Source organism: Talpa occidentalis, unplaced genomic scaffold, assembly GCF_014898055.3.
Source record: "Talpa occidentalis isolate TD23 unplaced genomic scaffold, MPIMG_talOcc4v2.1 talOcc4.6, whole genome shotgun sequence".
Classification (NCBI taxonomy): Eukaryota; Metazoa; Chordata; class Mammalia; order Eulipotyphla; family Talpidae; genus Talpa; species Talpa occidentalis.
Window position 1 is genome coordinate 59,526,147 of NW_023604972.1, and position 21,532 is coordinate 59,547,678.

Sequence of the window (21,532 nt, forward strand, 5' to 3'; positions counted from 1 at the left end):
ATATGGAACCACACACACACACACACACACACACAAATAAATAAATAAATAAATAAAACATGAGTAGCCAAAGCCTTGCAGATGAAAACAAAAGAGAAAGGAGGTATTACACTTCCAAACTTATATGAACAACTAATCTTTGACAAAGGAGCAAAGAATATGCAATGGAACATGGGCAGTTTGTTCAATAAATGGTACCGGGAAAACTGAATCACCACATGCCAAAAAATCAAACTAGACCACTGCCTTTCACCATGCACAAAAATTAACTCAAAATGGATAAAACAACTGGACATAAGACCTGAAACCATAAAATACATAGAAGAAAATATAGGTAAACACTACAAGACATACATCTCTGTAACATCTTTAAAGACTCATCACCCAAATCAAAGAAAGTCAAGGAAAAGATAAACACCTGGTATTACATCAAAATAAATAAATCTTTTTTTTTTTTTAAGATTTATTTCTTTCTTTATACAAGCACTGGGTATAATCAGAAGTGTGGGAGGGTGAGAGGATTCACCAGAGCCAGGGCAGGGAACAGAACAGGCAGACTGATGAAATACACTGCTGAGGGGAGCAGCAGGCGGCAGGAGAGGTCTGTGTGCCATGTGGAACCCTTGCAGGTGGCCAGGGATCAAACTGGCGCTGCAGAGGCTGCAGGCACCTTCGCAGCCCAGTGCTCTACCGTTGCATCACTGGGCAGGCCCCAAAATAAATAAATCTTTAAAAAAATAAATAAAGGTATGCATCTGGACATTGTATTTAACCTCACTAAGCCAGTTTCTTTACTTGAAAATAAGAATTAGAATAAACTTTCTGTATATATTTGTTGTAAAAAGTAAAGGAAAAAATAAAGCAACTTATAATAGGAGCTAGGTTAAATGTTGATTCTGTCTCAGGCTTGGGTCAATAATTATAAAGTTTCAATGTGGCTTTAGATAACTGAAAAAATAATTGACTACAAATTATTGTTGTGTTCATTTTTTGGTTGGTAATTGACTATTTTAGTCAGTCATATACTTTGTAAGAAGAAATCAGGGTTCCCTGTTGGCACAAGGGGTTAAAATGCAACCTATGAAGCTATCTGCAACCACTGCAGCATGAGTTCCATCCCTGGCCAGGGAGTGTGAGGGAGATACCCACATGGTGCAGCAGACCTCTCTTGACTTGCCCTCTGCTCCCCTCAACAGTGTATTTCAGTCAATCTGCCTGTTCTGTTACCCACTCTGTCTCTGGTGAATTCTCTCACCCTCCCACACACAGCTGGCCTGTACCCCAGTTCTTGTATGCATAAGTAAATACATCTTTTAAAAAAAGAATCTTCTGAATGATTTTTAATTATAATTTTGTTATGTATTCTCACTTTATGAGTAGATAGGTACTGATTGTCATTTGTAACACAATTTTTGTATAAAGACCATATTCATTTAAAGGAATTTGATCCAAATGACAATATTTCTGGCAAACTGCTTTGTTGATGCCTCAAATTTATCCTACATTTTATATCCCACCTCTCAGACAGTTGTTGAAAATCTTATTTGCAAAGAATACCAAATGTCTGAATGGACTGAAATGTTTTGTTATTATATTTTTACAAGGAAAAATGCAAAGGTCAAATGTTTTTTGATGTGCTAAAAAGGGTGAAAGGCAGTTATAAATCCTATGTGATTCGTTAATTAATTAGATAGGAAGAATAAATTAATTGAAATTCACCTATTATAAATATTTGCATTTTTCTCATTCACAGTTGAAGCATACTTTATTTTTCTTATTTATAAGAACTTCTGACTATAAAATATTGATTAATTATTTTTTCTAGAAAAATAATCCATCCTATTAAATGTACTGACACATTTTAAAAGATGTCCTGATTTTGGGCCTCCCCTTTGGGCCTCCCCAGTGGCATAGTGGTTGAGTGCTGGGTTGCGAAGCTGCCCACAGTCTCTGCAGTGCCGGTTCGATCCCCGCCTGCTCCCCAGCCACCGGAGGAGGGTCCCACCTGGCGCGCAGACCTCTCCTGCCGCCTGCTGCTCCCCTCAGCAGTGTACTTCGGTCCTTCTGCCTGCTCTGCTCTCCGTTCTGGCTCTGGTGAATTCTCTCACCCTCCCACACTTCTGACTGTACCCAGTGCTTGTATAAATAAATAAAAATAAATCTTTAAAAAAAAAGATGTCCTGATTTCAAATATGATAAAGTATAAAAACTACTCATATATTTTTAGAATTATGAAAATATATGCGTCTGATTTGGAAGAATTGGAAAAAACAAAGTTTTCTTAGTTTTTGGGGGGGGCTAAAAGAAAGATAATGGAAACTCTTTTATGTATGATGATTCTTATTAACTTTATGCATATTCTTTCCATATAACTTAGGCCTACCTACAAAATAAGAGAATTAGAACTATGGGACTACACCCGAGGGCATTTAACAATTACTGTACAAAAACAAACAAAGAATAAGAAAATAAATAAATTTAGGAAAAAAAGAAAAATTGGGAATTTCTACTCCTTGATTATGGCCATATAGCTGACAGTATTACTGGGGAAAAAAATGTAAAGAGAAATCAACAAATATTAGGCACCTCTGCAACCATCACATCATGAAAGCACAGCACAGTGACAGCCAAACAGTTTGTTTACCAGAAAGGGTCATACATCAGAACTACTCAAATAATATGTCATAATGCAAACAAGTGATTATTACTTTGGAATGAATAAAGAATCTCTAGGAGTGGATTAGTCATCTGTAGTTTTAAAAATCTCCACTTTGAATTCTGACAGAGGGATGATTTTGGAAACACTGGTAAATGTATGGTAAATAGATTGGGAGCCTTATAAAAACTGCCAAATGCTGATTTCCAAAGAAATTACTCAGACATATTTGAAAGTTGATAAATATGCGTTGAAGAATGTTTATGACTGGCATGTGCTAAAATCCTTACATGACTTATAATCATTGGAAAAGTTTATATCATAACAAATAAGTCAGAAAAAAAATCACAAGGAATAAGTATATTCACGAAAACTGATGCCATCCAAATGTGTTTCAGTGTGGTCTCATTGAATATTCAGTAACAGGGAATCAATTTCAAGATCCCATATAAATTTTATTTTAATGTCATTTCACTAATAAGAAAATGAGAATTATTACTTTCAGAAATTAAGGTGATAGTGTACATGAACATTATTTAAATTAAGATTATAAATTTATATATCCATCTTCATTTCCATAAATGCTGAATGACCAAAAAGGGTGAAAGTGTTGCTGATTGCAGTTGCTATTTAAAAAAAAAAAAAGAAAAAAAAAAAAGGTGTGTTTTCAGCAGTAAAAACAGGCTCCAAACATCTTTGATAGCATTAAAATCTCAAACAGCTGGAGTCAGAAAGCCAGCAAGCTGTTCAATACTGTCTGTATGTTTTGAGGTAAGTGTGTATATGCATGCATAATATAAGTAAATCATATGACTTGGAATAATAGTGGGAAAGAAATATGCCATTGAGAAGTCTTTGGCTAGATTCCTACAATAAAAAGTGCTCGATGCACGTACAAACACACTCAATTCTTCCAAGTTCTATATTTATACTATATATGCTACATGTTATGAATTAAAATATGGATGGAATGGAACTAAAGCTACATCATTCTGTCTTCTAACAACCCCTGGAATTCTTGTAAATTCAAAAAGGCAGATCACCTACTAATTTACCATATGTCCTTGGTGTTATTTTTTTTTCTTTTCTCAATATCTTTGTTGTTGTTAAGTGTTATAGTTGTATTTTTTTTTAACACCAGCCTTTATATAGGGTCCCTATTTGTACTTTTTCTTCTTCAACCAAGCCATTACATTGGTAAAATGAGGCAGAATGTGCAGCAGCTTTGATAGGTTGCTTTGCAAAACTTTTCTTTTTTTCTTTTTTTAAGATTTATTTATTTGTTTATACATGCGCTGGGTACAGTCAGAAGTGTGGGAGGGTGAGAGAATTCACCAGAGCCAGAGTGGGGAACAGAACAGGCAGACTGACGAAGTACACTGCTGAGGGGAGCAGCGGGTGCAGCAGGAGAGGTCTGCAGCGCCATGTGGGACACTTGACAGCCAGCCGGGGTTGAACCCGCACTGCAGAGGCTGCCGGCAGCTTCACAGCCCAGCACTCAACTGCTGCGCCACCAGGGGAGGCCCTGCTGACCTTTTCTTAATGTGCTCATCAGGGGTTATGTTTTCAATCAACATTGGTGTGAGCTCTATTATTGGTATGAGCTTTTCCTTTTCTCTTTAGTGGGGACACCTCTTTTACCAAACATGAAAATATGGTTTCCAAATCAGTTTTCCTTTGTAGGGAGTTATATATTTTGTCATGCAAATTTTTAATATTATGAATATTATTGGCTTGATGTCATGAAAAGGCTCTTGGGGCGAGGTCTTAGTGAGTAGAATCCTTCCCCTTCTTCATCCCTTCCTCCTTCTCTTCCTCTTCCTGATCCTTCTCCACCTCCTCTTTTTAAAGAGGCAGGAGGGTGTGTTTTCTGGATAACTGAACAGGCGGTCAGGCACTTCAAGAAGAATGTCTATGACGTGTAGCCTACTCCTTTCTTAGTCTACCTTTATGGGGGAAATAATGTTTTTGGTACTAATTCTTTTTTTCCCCGCAACACCGATGCATTTTTTTCTGAGATAATCAGCCAACTGATTATAAACTGATAATGACTCTCAGCAATCCAGGACTTCTACTGATGCCTCATCATTTCAATTACAATAGGCAATAATTTCAGAGTTGCTATCCAGTTAAATTAACACAGAAATACATTGGGCAAGAACTTAGGGCCTATCATACCATGAGGGTGTGGAGATGAAGTGGGACATGAACTTGTGCAAAGATCAGAAGAAATGAAAGAACTTTTAGTGTTGAAGATTTTGGTATTAATTCTTATTGAGTCTCAAATGTTCCTCAAAATAGTATTCCTGAATTCCAATTTACCAAACAAACATGGTTAGTATGGCAGTGAATGCTAGTTTTCTATCTCTGGACCACATGATATATAAATTATCCCCGTGATCTAATATTATATGGTTTTCTGTTGCAATTTTTAATGATTCCTATTTTGAATTTATAGGAAATATCAATAATTCTTACTAATATGTGTAGCAGGATTAATAATAAAGATAACAGAAAATCTAAAAAAATAACATTTGCTTACATAATAACTTTTTATTATTTGCTTTAGTTTGTGTACTTATTAATGGAGGTTAATAAGAAGTAACATGGTTGATTGGAAGAAATCACAAATTGTACCTCCCTGGTGGTGCAGGCTGATGAGTGCCGCACTGTGAAGCTGTCTGAAGCCTCTGAAGTGCGGGTTTGAATCTGGCCAGCCCGCAAGAATCCTACATGGCATGGCAGACCTCTCCTGCCTCGCCTGCTGCTCCCCTCAGCAGTGTATTTCGTCAGTCTGCCTGTTCCGTTCCCTGCTCTGTCTCTGGTGAATCCTCTCACCCTCCAACGCATCTGGTCTGTACCCCAGATCTTGTATAAATAAATAAATAAATATTTAAAAAAAGAAATCACAAATTATATACCAAGCAATTTTTATTAGCTAAACAATGATTAACATATACCTTTTCTTTTTTCTGGAGCTTATCTTTTTCAATGTGGAGATTAAAACACAATTTTAATATATTGTTATATGTGAGATGATACAATGTTGAAATTAATTTTTATCTCAAGCTTCTATATTTACAACTTTACAATTTAAGTGGTAGATCTATAAAAATGTTGTAATTACTAGTTATTTTTCATTCACATATTGTAAAGATTGAATTTAATTTTTTAAAGATTATTTATGCATACAAGAACTGGGGTACAGGGCAAAGATATGGCAGGAGGTAAGAGGATTCACCAGAGACAGACAGAGTGGGGAACAGAGCAGGCACTGACTGAAATTCATGGCTGAGAGGAGCAGTGGGTGAGACAGGAGAGGTCTGCTGTGCCATCTGGGTAGTTCCCTAGCCACCAGGGATTGAACTAGTGCTGTAGTGGCTGTGGATAGCTTCACAGTGCAGTGTTAACCCCTTGTGCCACCAGGGAGGCCCTGTAAAGCTTGAATTTAACTGTGTAAAGCTTAAGGTATTTTTCCAAGTTCGAATTTTAATTATTTAATCAGCTAAGCTTTGCAATAAAAATATTTAATTGAATTCCATTTGTTGTTTATATAAATCAGAAGTGGAGGAATATAAGGGAACAAAATAAGACATGAGGGGAAAAATAATAACCTTACAAAACATAACAAAGCAAAGCCAGACAATTATAAATCAGAGATATACTGCAGGGAGGAGGAGGGAGAGGGATTAGAGGGAGGGAGGGAGGAACACAGGGGATTATAGTGATGGTGCAAGGTGAATTGGTGAAGGAAATTCAATGGGGAGTACACCTGAGGTGGGGGGGGAAGCAAACATTATTTAAAAATGAATAATGATGCAAAATATATATAAATAAATAGAAAAACAAACCTAATAATAATGAGATATTTACCATTGTTTTGAATGAATTTATTAAAAATTTAGTTATAAATTCATAGTGTTTTCTATAAGCTTTGAATTCATAAACCACATGTAGGTTTTTATGATTTTTACTAAAATTTCAGCTTCTATCTAGTATGGTCTAAAAAATCATCATCCCTGATGCTATCTTTAGCTTTTATTTGAAATCATATGGCCTCTTTCATCCTGAAAATCATGTTGTAATAATTATTAATTTATTTTGTAAGTATTGTTGGCTTAACATTAATCATAATAAATTTATGTGATGTTTATGTGCATATCATTAGTATAGTTCCTCTAAACTTGCACTTAAGTCAGCTTTCATTAGCTGGCCAGTTAATTACATGGAGGTGCCTAGCAACTGCTTTCCTTTCAATTATTCAAAAATTATGTAAAACAATCTATAATAAAATGTGAATACTGAAAATATTATATCTGGAATATTTAAAATACAGAATAAAGTCTGGGCCAATTATAACAGAACTTATCAAATGAAATTAATTTTGCCTTGATTCAGAATTTACTTTTGATTTCCTTTCTAATCTCCTGACTTCAGAGATACAATTTCTTGAGTCTTTTTTTTATATATATGCTCTATCTTTATATTTCATACAGTATTTGATCTAGTTTTAAATATGTTCTGAAGTAAGTGAATATGCATACAAAGAATAGTTACTGTGAAATTAAAACAGAAGATCATAAACATAGTCGAAACCAGAAATTGGCTGAAAACTAGAATGAGATGTTTGCTAAAATGTTCTATTTTATTTGACTATGAGCTTTATGACAGTCAAAGGAAAGTACTAAAACATTTTCCTTTTTCCAGTGTAAAAGAGACAAATGTCATCAATGTTTTACAACCAGAATGGCTGCTTTCTGTTGCCAAAAATGTGCTACCAAATCCTTTCATCTCTCATTCATTCACCGGTTAATATACCATCTCCTTTAGAAAACTTCTATCATATTCTTAGTAAGGAATTATCTTTTCTCTGAATTATACATTGATCATTACTAAAGTAATTATTACTAATTGAATGCCTATCATGTGAGAAGCAGAAAACAGACACTGCATCTTTTCCAGTTCTCTCAATAATTCTGTGAGGTTCGTAGTATCCCGCCCTCTTCATGAAGGATGTACCAGAGGCTAAGAGAAGCTAAGTAATTTGCACAAAGTCAATGATAGTTAATAAGTGCAAAATTATTTATTGAATTCCAATAGACCTTTGTAATATGAAGATCTCCTCATGGAATGTCTCTTCTGAAAAAAATACTTTCCATAGTTGTGTAATAGCTCCAAAGCTGGATTGACAAATCTTCAAACAGAGAAACCATATGAACCCCACTAACATCCGACTACCACTGTGCTTTCTTGCAGCCTGTGAACTTATGAATCAAGGCATCTTGGCCCTGGTCAGCTCCATTGGCTGCACATCAGCTGGTTCCCTGAGGTCTTTGGCGGATGCCATGCATATCCCTCACCTTTTCATCCAGCGCTCCACAGCCGGGACCCCGAGGAGTGGCTGTGGACTCACCCGGAGCAACAGGAATGATGACTACACTCTCTCTGTCCGCCCCCCTGTCTACTTAAATGAAGTTATCCTGAGAGTGGTCACAGAATATGCCTGGCAGAAATTCATTATCTTCTATGATAGTGAATATGGTAAGTGTAATCTGTGTGTTTTGTAAGCTGATAGTTGCAAGGCAAACAACTTCATGAATTGGGAATAACTTTTTTTTTTATTTAATTATGCATATAAGAACTGAGATGTAGGCCAGAGGTGTGTGGGGTTGAGAGAATTCATCAGAGACAGAGTGGGGAGCAGAAAAGGAGGATCTACTGAAATACACTGATGAGGGGAACAGTGGGTGAGACAGGACAGGTCTGCTGTGCCATGTGGGTAGCTCCCTGAAGGGGAATCGAACTCATGCCACAGTGGCTGGGATAGATTGATAGCTGTGACTTTAAACCCTGTGCCATCAGGGAGGCCCGGATTGTGAAAAACTTTTGAGGCACGTACTCATTGTCATTTTTAGTTTGCTTGTTCTGTCATAAGCAGCACAGTGAATTCTGTTAGGGTCTCAAGTTCATTTTTTAAAAAAATACATCTGATGGGTCTCCCCGGTGGCGCAGCGGTTGAGCGCTGGGTTGCGAAGCTGCCCGCAGCCTCTGCAGCGCCGGTTCCATCCCTGGCTGCTCCCCGGCCACCGGAGGAGGGTCCCACATGGTGCGCAGACCTCTCCTGCCGCCCGCTGCTCCCCTCAGCAGTGTACTTCGGTCCTTCTGCCTGCTCTGCTCCCCGCTCTGGCTCTGGTGGATTCTCTCACCCTCCCGCGCTTCTGACTGTACCCAGTGTATGTATAAACAAAAAACAAACAAACAAACAAATAAATAAATAAAACATGCCTCTATAAAAAAAAAAATACATCTGATCAAAACATTTTCACAACCTCAAATTAGAATTTTTTATTGTAAATTTTCCATGAAGAAAGAAAATCCTTTGTCTTGTTTCCGAGTTATTACACTGAGGAAATTCTTAGGAGAAGACAGTTTTATGTTATTGATGATGTAAATATTTTTGAAAATTTATAGTAAATTCATGTTCATACAGCATTCACATAATTTGAAATTCCTCATTCTCTTCTGTTTTTTTATAAATAGGAAGTGATATTCATATTTATGATTGAGTCCTTTCTTAGATGCAGGGTTTATTTTAGGAATAAAATCATTATATTTTACCTTGACAGTATACTTGCTTCTGACTTCTTATTTAATTTAATAATTAATGAAAAGTTTTGCTACTTGTTTCATTAAAACTATTTCCACTAGTATTCTTATTTAATAAAAGAACATTTTCCTTTGATATAGACAGGAACTCTTGCTAGTAAAGAACTGGGCTAGAGTTCAAAATAATGATCAGGCTCTTCAAATGCATTGTACATTAAAGAGAGCTCAAACTACTTACATATCCATTCACCAGGATCATCATTTTAAGCTCAAACTTTGGAATTATTCTTGACTTTTATCTTAGTTACCAGGAATTGCTTTCATTTCGGAATGGATTAAGCATCACCTATGAATGGAATCAGGCAGCCTGCTAGAGCCAAATATTATTGAAGATGTATTTTCCATAGAAAATATACCTTAAAAAATTAAGCTTCTATATCCAGTTAATTAGAGAAACATATTTTTTTTTCAAAAGCAATTAATTATGACTAAGAGCACAGTATAAAAGTCTACTTTAAATTCCCTAACAAAGAATAGTCAAATCTTTGATTGTAAGTAAATGGGTGAAAAGATAAAAAAAAAAAATGCAGAGATTTCACTTGAATGGTTTGATTTAAGACATATTTTCAAAGACTTGAAAAGAGTTTTGAATTATTGAGATTTTAAATGTGCCATTCAGGAAATGCTCATTGCTTACTTGCCTACTAGTGCAAACTATGAAAATTTTATAAAATCTAGTATTAGCCTATAAGAAGGTTGCAATTAACAAAGGAGCAAAAATATTATATAATTGATTCTCTTAATAGAGAAAATGATGGAAGTAAACTGAATATCAATGAAATATGATGAAGAAAGAGTTTAATTGAGCAGCAGTGGTAAGAAAGCTATATGGGTACAATTCCATGTCATGAGAATTCAGGAATAATGTGAGTGAGACCGTCACTCTAATAAAGAAAGTGCGAGCAAGTCTTGAAGCAATGAAAGTAATATCTCTGAACACTTTATTTGCCAGATACTAGAATAAGATTTTTGCATTATATCATTCAATTTTCTAAACATCTCTACAAAGTAGGTAATGCTATAATCACAAGGGAAGCTTTATTTTTGACCAGAGGCATTAATCCAGGTAATAAAGGATTTATTTGTAATCAAATGATTTCCAAGATTGAAGTGATGCCATCAATCAATTCTGTGAAATTCAGTGAAAAATATTTGATTGGACAACTCCCATCATAGGAAAAACTACCTAGGACCCATAGAAATAAAGTCAGATATTACTCCATGTATTTATCCTAGATAAACAAAGGTAGTTTCGTTGTAGAGAGTTCTCAACAGGGTACTACATTTTCTGCCTCTGGTATTTACTTAGACCTTGAAGATATCTCTCTCTCTCTCTCTCTCTCTCTCTCTCTCTCTCTCTCTCTCTCTCTCTCTCTCTCTCTCTCTCCCTCTCTCTCTCTCTCTCATATTTCTGTCTCTCCTTTCTGTATTTTTTTCTGATTTCAAACATTTATTACAAGTCAGTTATTTTATGCAGCACTTTCCCACTCAACATACTCATTACAACCACAACTTTTAAAACTTTAAGTATTTATCACATTATTATTAATCTTTGAAATCTTAGCCTGCCTCTCTCATTTCCTTTGATGCAGGTATGCTGTTGCTTTCTACATCTTCCAGTTTGTCACAGTCTCTGCACTCTGAGAAATCTTGAAGGACTCTTGTATTTACTCCCATGTGTTAGTCATGTACTTTGGGAAAGGAAGTAACCTCCAAGAGCAATAAGCAAGGATGCGCACAAAATGTCTGTGGGATAGTGTGGGGTGAGCAGTAAGAGAGGAGGGAGGAAGAGTAAATTACAATTCTTGAAACCAGTCAAGCGAGACACATCAATAGAGCCTCTAATGTGACCTTTTTCATAACTGGTAGTGCTAAGAGTTTTCAAGTTATATAAAATATGTGTGCACTGCTCTTGTTAAAGAGGGACACCCTGAGGTCAGTTGGCACTGTCTATCCTTACTGCCTATCCCAGGGGTCAACAACCACCTATTGGGTCGAGAGATTTTTACAAATGAAATTTCATTGCAGTCCTTTTTTGGCATATTGTGTTTTTTTTTTTTTTTCTGACTTTTGTGCAACAATAGCTATCGAAAAATTGAAACAGAAACAATATAGTTCATCTGCTTAAAATATTATTCTCTAGTTCTTTAAATATTGTTTACTAATCCATGTTCCATGGCAGCAGTCTGATGACTTTTGTACCAAGTCACCTAATGATGAGGATACAGACAAAGAATGTATCTAGAGGGCCTCCACTGGTGGTGCAGGTGGTTGAGCACCACGTTGGGAAGCTGTCCACAGCCTCTGCAGCGCCAGCTTGATCCCAGCCAGCAGGCGAGGGTCCCACAGGGCATGGCAGACCTCTCCTGTCTAACCTGCTGCTCCCCTCAGCAGTGTATTTTGTCAGTCTGCCTGCTCTGTTGCCCCATCTGTCTCTGGTGAATCCTCTCACCCTCCTGCACATCTGGTCTGTACCCCGGTTCTTGTATAAATAAATAAATAAATCTTAAAAAAGGGGGGGCCTCCCCGCTGGCTCAGCTGTTGAGCGCTGGGATGCAAAGCTGCCCGCAGCCTCTGCAGCGGCGGTTCGATCCCCGACCGCCAGGCGAGGGTCCCACATGGCCCGCAGACCTCTCCTGCCACCCGCTGCTCCCCTCAGCAGTGTATTTCGTCAGTCTGCCTGTCCTGCTCTCCACTCTTGCGCTGGTGAATTCTCTCACCTTCCCGTGCTTCTGAGTGTACCCAGTGCTTGCATGTTTATTTTATAATAAATAAAATAAATCTTAAAAAAAAAATGTATTGAGAGACACTAACGGGCGTTTTGCATGGTAGAGCATCCACTGCTATTTCCAGTAGACATTTTGGTAAGATTTGGGGAATAACAATCGAACCAGGGGCTTCCCTGGTGGTGCAGGGGTTAAAGACTCAGCACTATCATGCTGTAGTGCTTATATATACTCAGCCACTGTGGCATGAGTTCCATCCCCAGCCTGGGAGCTAACCCGCATGGTGCAGCAGACCTCTCCTGTATCACCCGCTGCTCCCCTCAATAGTGTATTTTAGTAGATCTGCCTGTTCTGCTCCCCACTCTGTCTCTGGTGAATCCTCCCACCTCCCACACCTCTGGCCTACACCCCAGGTATTGTATGCATAAATAAAAAAAAATCTTAAAAAAAAATCAAATCGTAGAATGGCCCTGAGTTAAATTTAAGGCATTTGTGTCAGTTTTAAAGGTCTGTACCAATGTGTTTCTTCCCCATGAAGTAAACTTCAGGAGTTGTTCAGAAAGACAAATATCAATGGCAGCCATTCTGTCTGCTTTGTATAGTCTATGGAAATTTCTTTCCCAAGTGTTAATGTTGTTGCTGTTCCTTCAGTTCCAGAAAATTGTGCCCAATTCTAATAACTATAAGTTCATCTTTTTCTGCATTAACTCATATTTGCACTCAGATATTTCATCAGGAATCGTCAGATGCAAGAGGGAAATGTCATTTTATAAAACTTATAGAAACCAATTATATGTCTCCACTTTAGTCAGATTTGGCCATTATGAGAAAACAAATGATATACTCACAAATGATCATTTTCCTTATGATCTAGAATCATGTCAATCCAACTAGACACTCCAGGAGTCTAAAACAGAATTAAGTCCAAATTTCCTTAGCTCTTTTTTTTTTTTTTTAATTTATTTTTTTTTTTCACTTTTTTTTTCCCCCTTTAAGATTTATTTATTTATTTATACAAGCGCTGGGTACAGTCAGAAGTGCGGGAGGGTGAGAAAATTCACCAGAGCCAGAGCTGGGAGCAGAACAGGCACAGGACCGAGGTACACTGCTGAGGGGAGCAGTGGGTGGCAGGAGAGGTCTGCGCGCCATGTGGGACCCTCGCCCAGTGGCCGGGGATGGAACCGGCGCTGCAGATGCCGCGGGCAGCTTCACAACCCAGCGCTCAACCGCTGTGCCAGCGGGGAGGCCCCCTAAATTCTTTTTAATCCAGATTGCCAACCTGGTTATCAGGGCGGTGATCTGCCACCATATCATGACTAAGAGGAGTCATACCACTTGCATCTTGATCATTACCCAGAGCTTCCTAGAGGATATGATCCCTTTCTTAGATCTAGATTAAGAGAACAAACTGCTTTTTTTTTTTTTTTGTAAATCCTTACTTTCATTTATATGTGTGTGTGTGTATATATATATATTACTTTTTACATCATTGTTCATTTTTTAACAATATTTGCTTCCACCCACCCCCTCAGGTGTAGTCCCCATAGAGTTTCCTTCACCAATGCACCCATTCAAAATTACCTCTGTCCCCTGTGTTCCTCCCTCCCTCCCTCTGATCCCTCTCCCATCTCCTCCCCTGCAGTATGTCTTTGATTTATAATAGTCCGTTTTTGCTTTGTTGTGTTTTGTACTGTTATTTTTTTTTTTTTACACTGATGTCTTGTTGGGTCCCTCTATGTCCCTGCTATAAGTGAAACCATCTGATATTTTTCTTTTTACTTCTGGCTTATTTCGCTGAGCATAATTCCTTCTAGTTCCATCCACCTTACTGCAAATTGCATGAGTTTATCTATTTTTGATTGCTGAATAATATTCCATTGTGTATACACACTGCATCTTCTTCTTGATCCAGTCATCTATTTTTGGGCATTTGGGTTGTTTCTAGGTTTTACTTATTGTAAATAGTGATGTGATAAACATCGGGGTACAGGTGTTCTTTTGAATCAATGTGTTTGTGTCCTTTGGGTAGATCCCTAGGAGTGGAATTGCCCAGTCGTATGGTAGCTCCATTTTTAGTAGACTGAGGAACCTCCAGACAGCTTTCCATAGTGGTTGGACTAGTTTGCACTCCCACCAGCAATGTAGCAGAGTTCCTTTTTCACCACATCCTTGTCAACATTTGCTGTTGCTTGTTTTTTTGATATGTGCCATTCTTACTGGTGTAAGGTGGTATCTCAGTATGATTTTGATTTGCATTTCTCTGATTATAAGGAATGTTGACCATTTTTTCATATGCCTGTTGGCCATTTGCATCTCCTCTTTGGAGAAATGTCTTTTAAGTTCTTCTGCCCATTTCTTGACTGGATTGTTTATTTTGTTTTTCTTGAGTCCTGTGAGTTCTTTGTATCTTTGTGATCAGTCCCTTATCAGTTGACGGGAATGCAAAGATTTTTTCCCAATCAGTAGGGTGTCTTTCTGTTTTGTTTAATGTCTCTTTTGCTGTGCAGAAGCTTTTCAGTTTGATGTAATCCCAGGGGTTTATCTTTTCCTTGACTTTATTTGCTTTGGGTGATGAGTTTTTAAAAATGTCATTGTGATGTATGTCTTGTAGTGTTTTACCTATATTTTGTTCTATATATTTTATGGACAATGAAGAGGTAAAATATTTAAAATTAGAAATCTTTTTAAGTCATTATTTGAGAAGTTTGTTTTAACACTTAACAATACTCAAAGTCAAAAGCTGTTTTCAGAACATATCATTAATTTCTCATTTATATCATTTTTCAGGAAAATGTGAGATTATGTTTCATAAAAATGCAATAGTTATGTGAATTGAGCTAAAAGACATGATTTTTTAGAGTCATAATAAGACCAATTTGTGAAATGCCTACAAGTCATTTACAGAAATAATATAAAATGTTTAATATAATATAATATTTGATTCAATGGGGAAAAGAAAGTAAAATAAAGAGATGCCTAGCTAAAATAAAATAGAGGAAAAAAGAGTGGAAAATATTAAAGGAATCTAAAAACTGTGCCAATATCAAACAATTCAAAATACATTTAAGCTGAGTATCAGAAGATTGAGCATATCAAAAAATAAATATTTAAAGAGGAAATGGCTGATAATTAATAATTGTATTTATTTATTTATTTAAGATTTATTTATTTATTGTATACATATAAGAGCTGGGACACAGGCCAGAGATGTGGCGGTTGACAGGATTCACCAGAGACAGAGCGGGGAGCAGGTCAGACTGACTGAAATACACTGTTGAGTGGAACAGCAGAGGGCGAGACAGGAGAGGTCTGCTTTGTCATGTGGGTTGCTCCCTGGCCAACTGGGGATCAAACTCGTGCTGCAGTGGCTGAGGATAGCTCCATAGTGCAGTGTTTAACCCCTTCCACTACCAGGGAGGCCCTAATTAATAAAATTTCTTAAAAAGGCATCAATCAAACATAATTCCTATATTCTCAAAAAAAATACTTCAGTAGCAAGAATCTAAATATCTACCTTCAGAAGAGAGAAAAATAAATGTGTATTAAACTTAAAGAAAATAATAAAAAGTAATAATGATGTATTAAACATAAAACTTAAAGTGTAAAATTATCCTTTGTAAAGATTAATAAAGCTAATGAAGGAAAACTAATAGTTATAATTTTAAATTAAGCTAATAATTTATAATTGTTAAATTATAATTTTATATTTTTATAATTATTATATTTTTTACATAGGCAGAAAACAAATTTATCTAAAGGAATAAAAAAAGAAGATGTCATTGAGTATCATCCTTACAAAAATATTTGACTGGGAAGTTGTAGTCACTGAAATAAATGAATGAATGAAACCTAATCTCCATAGTTTGGAGAATTAAAAAAAACTTTATTTTTCAAAACACAATTATATATAAAGAAAATAATTTTAAACATCAAAATCTTCCAACTTAATATTTTAAGTTAATTAAACAAGTTTACAGACTAAAACAATATTTGAAAATTTGAAATGAATATTTGAAAATAATTACAGATCTCCATAATAGCAGTAAAGTTTGTAAAATGAAGTAAGCTAAATGTGATGCTCTTCAAAAATTTGTTCAACATTGATACTGAAAACTTTAAAAATTTGACTCAGATAAATTATAAAAAAATTAAATAATGGACATATATATTCACAGTTTAGAATATTTATATTAAAATATATTTTTCCATAAATTTCTTTATGGATTCAATGTTATCACATTCAAAATTATGGGGACTACACTTGGGGAGTGGGGGGAAACAAATATTGTTTACAATGATGTAAAAAATAAAAAAATAATAAAAATTAAAAAAAATAAACTATTACAGACCCTGAAAAAAAAATATATAGGCTCTTTGGTAGAAACTGATAACTTGATTCTAATACATATATTAAATGTCCAAAGGTCTTATAAAGTAATGTCAATATTGAAAAGTTTTTGGTTTAGATGCTTTACTGATTTCCATGTCTTATTTCATTTGGTGCAAGAATAAGAAGATCTTAATAGGGTTCAGTTTTGTTATTGTAAATGCAGCGTGTGTTATTAACCAATATTATTGAAACAACTGTGTGTCTATAAGAAAAGAAAGAAAACTAATATACAAAATGTTCCTGACCCCTATCACATACCATACAGAAATATCAAGATTGATCATAGACATAATCTAAAAATTAAATTTTAAATCTTCTAGAAGAAACCATAAAAATAATTTTCATGACTCTGTTATGCACAGAAATACTTTATAAAACAATATTGGTCCCACAGTCAGTATCAGGATGGATCTGTTGGTAGATCCACTATTCATGGATTCATTTGCAGGGACTAGAGGGATACTATGAAGACAGAGACAAGTCTAAGCAGCTTGTCATAACATGTCATAACATGAGCTTATTGAAAGCAATGAGGTGCCATCTTACCACATCCTTTTCTCTACTTCATTTCATGCAATGTCTTCATTCTTAGACAAGTTACAAGTCACTATTGACTCAAAAATAAACTTTCAGATTATTATAATAGATTTTCTGCTTTTTCTTCACATATCATATATCATTCCTGTGGATGTATCAATATACCATATATCAAATCTCAGGCCTTTCTTTTCTGGGTCTTCTGCTAATTCCTAAATCATATAATTTGATCAAAGACATGACAGTTACCAATCTGAGTTACATGATAAATCTCAGGTAAAGGGTAGACCTATGTGTATGCATGAGTTTCCCTTTACAGATTGAAGAAAACTGTGTGTAGGGAAAAAAAAAAAAAAAAAAAACTAAATACTATTTCATTAAATCAATTTCATTGCATTTTTATGTAGTCTTGTTAAAATCACGTTAACTCTCTTGAATTATAAATATGTCTTATTAATTCAACATTTAAAATTGCTTTTAAATATGCAATTTATCCGTGTAATTTGAATTCACTTTTTTAATTTGTTGCATTCTGTCAGTTTTAACTTATTTTATGTTCTTAGCCATTCTGACTTTTTTTTCCATACAGCTCATGAAAGTCTTTCTCCTTTATAAGAGTATTGGCCATAAGTATTTTCTGATAACCATAGAAATAAAATTTCACAATAGGTATTGACAAGATGAAATACCTCAGCATGGAAATGACTAAATCAAACACGTTTCTCTATACATATAGAAATCTATATCTTTTGACACTTACATGAACACACATATACACACAAGGAAACTCAACTTTGAAGAGTATTGAATGAGTTATGTGTAGTCTCCTACATTTTAAAAATATTGAATTAATGACTGCAAATAAAAGGTCAGTATATAATTAATGACCAGAGGTACCAAAGCACTGCCCTGAGGTATATCATATTTTCCTTAAAACTATTTTGCTCTATGTGGTGGGCCCCTTTCAAATTAACTTTGCATGACCATCCTCAGTAATAGTTTCCCAATAAACAAAAGCCCAGATTCAGATAGTTTCATTAAGTTCTACCAAACCTTTAAAAATGAATTCATACTTATTCTTCTCAAACTCTTTCAGAGAGAGAAAATATTACCAAACAAATTGCATGAGCTATGAGACCAACGTCACTTTGATATGAAAACACACCATAATTTTCCCAGTGAACACAGATGCAAAACTGAACAAAACCTTAGTAGTTGAATTCAATAATAGCTTAAAAGAATCATACACGATGACTTAGTGGGGTATGTGCAGGAATGCAAGTGCTGCCTCAGCAGCACTACCTGAGATCACCTTAAACAGCCTTTCCTGGTCCATTGCCTATGAGCGCACCACCAGCTCGGGGCTACTGGGGAAGGGACAGTGCCATCTTGCACAAGTGGCCTTTGCTTTGCACTACTGGACACCGTGGGCACTAATTGGGATAAAAGTTTTGTCCTTTCATGCCCTCAGAAACTTTCCTTCACCCCAGGTTCCTTATCTCTCTCACCCTTTTGTAAATAATCTTATTGTTTGTAACACCCAATACCTGACTGGTAAGCTACTAGGTGAGCACTCAGCATCTCTAACATTCCCAAGTCTTTGTACAGTGTCAGAATCAACTGTAAATTGTAGGTAAAATTGGTCCTTTAGTGGTTTTACATACAGATGTTGATTTATCATGACACATGCTTAAAACCTATTTCATGTTATAATGCAATATAACATGACAATTTTAAAAAGTTGTTTTAAAAGGAAGGATGAATTATTGACTAGAAGTGTTATAAGAGCTTTTCATATCAAATTAGCCTGAATATCAAAGCAATAAATTTTGACTTCACAAATATATGGAAAATTTTCTGACAAAAATCTGTCTTGTGACAACTAAACCACTTCAGAACTCAAGCACTTACCCCCCTCCCATCTCCTAAGAGTGCTAGTAGCTCACTACCCAGGTATTTTCCTTAACTGACACTAGCCACCAAACCAAAGTCCATGCAGGAATAAACCGTCCCTCCTACCATCAGCCATCTGAGGATAACCTGAAGGTCATTCTATCACAAATTCTAAAGTGACTTTGTTTGGCTTGGAACAATTAAAGCCCCCAAATTTTGAAAGTCCAGTAATGGGTTTCAAATGAAGAATGTTTATAGTGGATCACACACAATAGGAGAGGGGTGATAACTGCACTGATCCACATCCTCAACCTGACACTGGTGGGTCCTGGGTTTATTTATTTTTTTTTTTTAAGATTTATTTATCCATACAAGAACCAGTGTACAGGCCAGGTGTGCGGGAGGATGAGAGGATTCACCAGAGACAGAGTGGGAAACAGAACAGGCAGACTGACGAAATACATTGCTGAGGGTAGCAGCAGGTGAGCTAGGAGAGGTCTGCCATGCCATGTGGGATTTTCCCTGGCCAGTCAGGATCGAACCCGTGCTGCAGAGGCTGCGGACAGCTTCACAGCATGGCGTTCAACTGCCTGCGCCACCAGGGAGGCCCCAGGTCCTGGGTTGCAGGGAATAGCATGGTAGTATGTTTTCGGCTGGACTTACTGGGGCATGCACAAAAGTACCACATGCTTCTTCATAGGTTGCATGTCTCATTACCATCTTATATCTCCACACAGGGACATGTGTTTTAGCATGCTAGTGAACCTAGAGCTCTTCAAGGTAGGTCTTCTGCCATCTACTTCTGTGCAGTCATTAGGTTTCAGCTGGTTCTAGAGATTTTGCCAGAAACAGGAAGCCCCTGCCGGCTGGAAGGCCTGTTTCTCACTGGTGATTGGTCCTATTCGCTTGGATTCAATGGCCAGAAGGGCAAGTAAGCACGGTCTAGGTCCTAGTTCACTGTAACTTTTCCACCTCATATAGGCCTCACCTCACCTCACTCAGCATGTCTCTCCCTCTGCTGACTTGCTCTTTTACCTTGATACATAGTGCTACTCCTGAGAGCAGTCCCTAATAAATTTCTTGTTCTCCAATCTCTATCTCAGAGCTTACTTCCCTGGAAACACATTCTTATACAGTGATTTAGGTTTTCCTTGAGCCTGAAGGACAATTAGAATTAAACTACGTAGTAAAAATTATTAGGAAATTTTTTTAGATATGTTTGTCATGTTTATTAATATGTTCATTTAAAATGTTCCTCTAATTAAACACAATACATATGGTGTGGATAAAAAAATTTCTTAGGAGCAATGACAGTATGTTCACCAGGTTGTGCAGTAAAAACAATTTTTTTTAAAGTTTTATTTATTTGTACATGAACTGGGGTACAAGCCAGATTCGTGGGAGGGTGAGAGGATTCACCAGAGACAGAGTGGGGAACAGAATAGGCAGACTGATGAAATACACTGCTGAGTGGAGCAGCAGGCACAACAGAAGAGGTCTGCCACCGCCATGTGGGACCCTCACTTGCCAGCCAGGATCGAACCGGTGCTGCAGAGGCTGCAGACAGCTTCACAGCATGGCGCTCAACTGCCTGCGCCACCAGGGGAGGCTCCCAGTAATAACATTTAAGCTTAGCACAGAGAACAGGTGAAGTGAACATAGTCTGGGTAGTTTACACAATATTCTGGACTTGTACATTTATTGGAAAGGGGAAGCTACATAATCTTCATGATTTTCTCAAAGGAGTCTATGATGCAGATAGTTAAGAAATTGGAACATGTGTACCCACACTAGTTTATTGAGGTGAAATAACCTCCAGGCTTTTTCATGAGAGTTTCTGATTCTGGAGAAAGGAATCATAGAACTTTAGTTTCAAACAATTTCTCCTATTGATTTCAAAATAAAATTCGGTAGATCATAATTTGAAAAATTTCTACCTTAGGACTAGGCTATAGTTCTTTATTAGTTTTTTGTTTGTTTGTTTGTTTTTACTGCTATTGTATCAACCTATTGCACATTTAGAGGCCTAAGAAACACAAATGTTTATTTTACAGTTCTTTATGTCAAAAGTCTGACATAGGATCTCAGACTAAATCAAAGTGTCAGCAAAGCTGTGTGATTTCCTGAAGGTTTGTATGAAGTACCTATCCCCTTGCCTTTTCCACTTTTAATAGACCACCCACATTTTTCACTGGAGAAGAATAGTTCTCTTCTTTTATCTTCAGATTCAGCAGATTGTATCTTTCTGAATTTTCTGAAAGACACCACCCATTCGTCAGTAGACAGATAGAAATTTGATTCCCCGCATCTGCCTTTTGAGGACTGGTGATTACTCTAGAACACCCAGATAATACAGGGTATCTCTCTATTTTAAGTCATATCATTAACATACTTATTTCCAACCAAGCCATTTATTCCTCTCTACTATGTAATATAACATTCACGAATTCCAGAAGTTAGGATTGGATATTTTGGAGTGGACATTAGCCTTCTTACAATAAGTTTCTTTTTAGTGTCTAAGAAAAAATATATAGTATTTTCTCCCTAATCCCATGTAAATTCAGTTTTTGAGCCTCCTGCCACTTACTGTTTTGTAATTGTGTGGCCTGTAGAATTCATTAGCACTGGGGATTAACTTTATCCTATCAATATGTAGCACCTAGT

At 36.4% G+C, this 21,532-nt stretch overlaps 1 protein-coding gene across 1 annotated transcript in view; it reads left to right on the forward strand.

Annotated features, from left to right (window-relative positions):
- Positions 1–21,532, forward strand: part of GRID2 (glutamate ionotropic receptor delta type subunit 2) — a 1,708,541-nt gene that overhangs the window by 846,301 nt on the left and 840,708 nt on the right. The window contains exon 3 of the mRNA XM_037529328.2: positions 7,913–8,197. Within this exon, the coding sequence (XP_037385225.2) occupies positions 7,913–8,197 (285 nt within the window). The remainder of the gene's footprint in view (positions 1–7,912; positions 8,198–21,532) is intronic.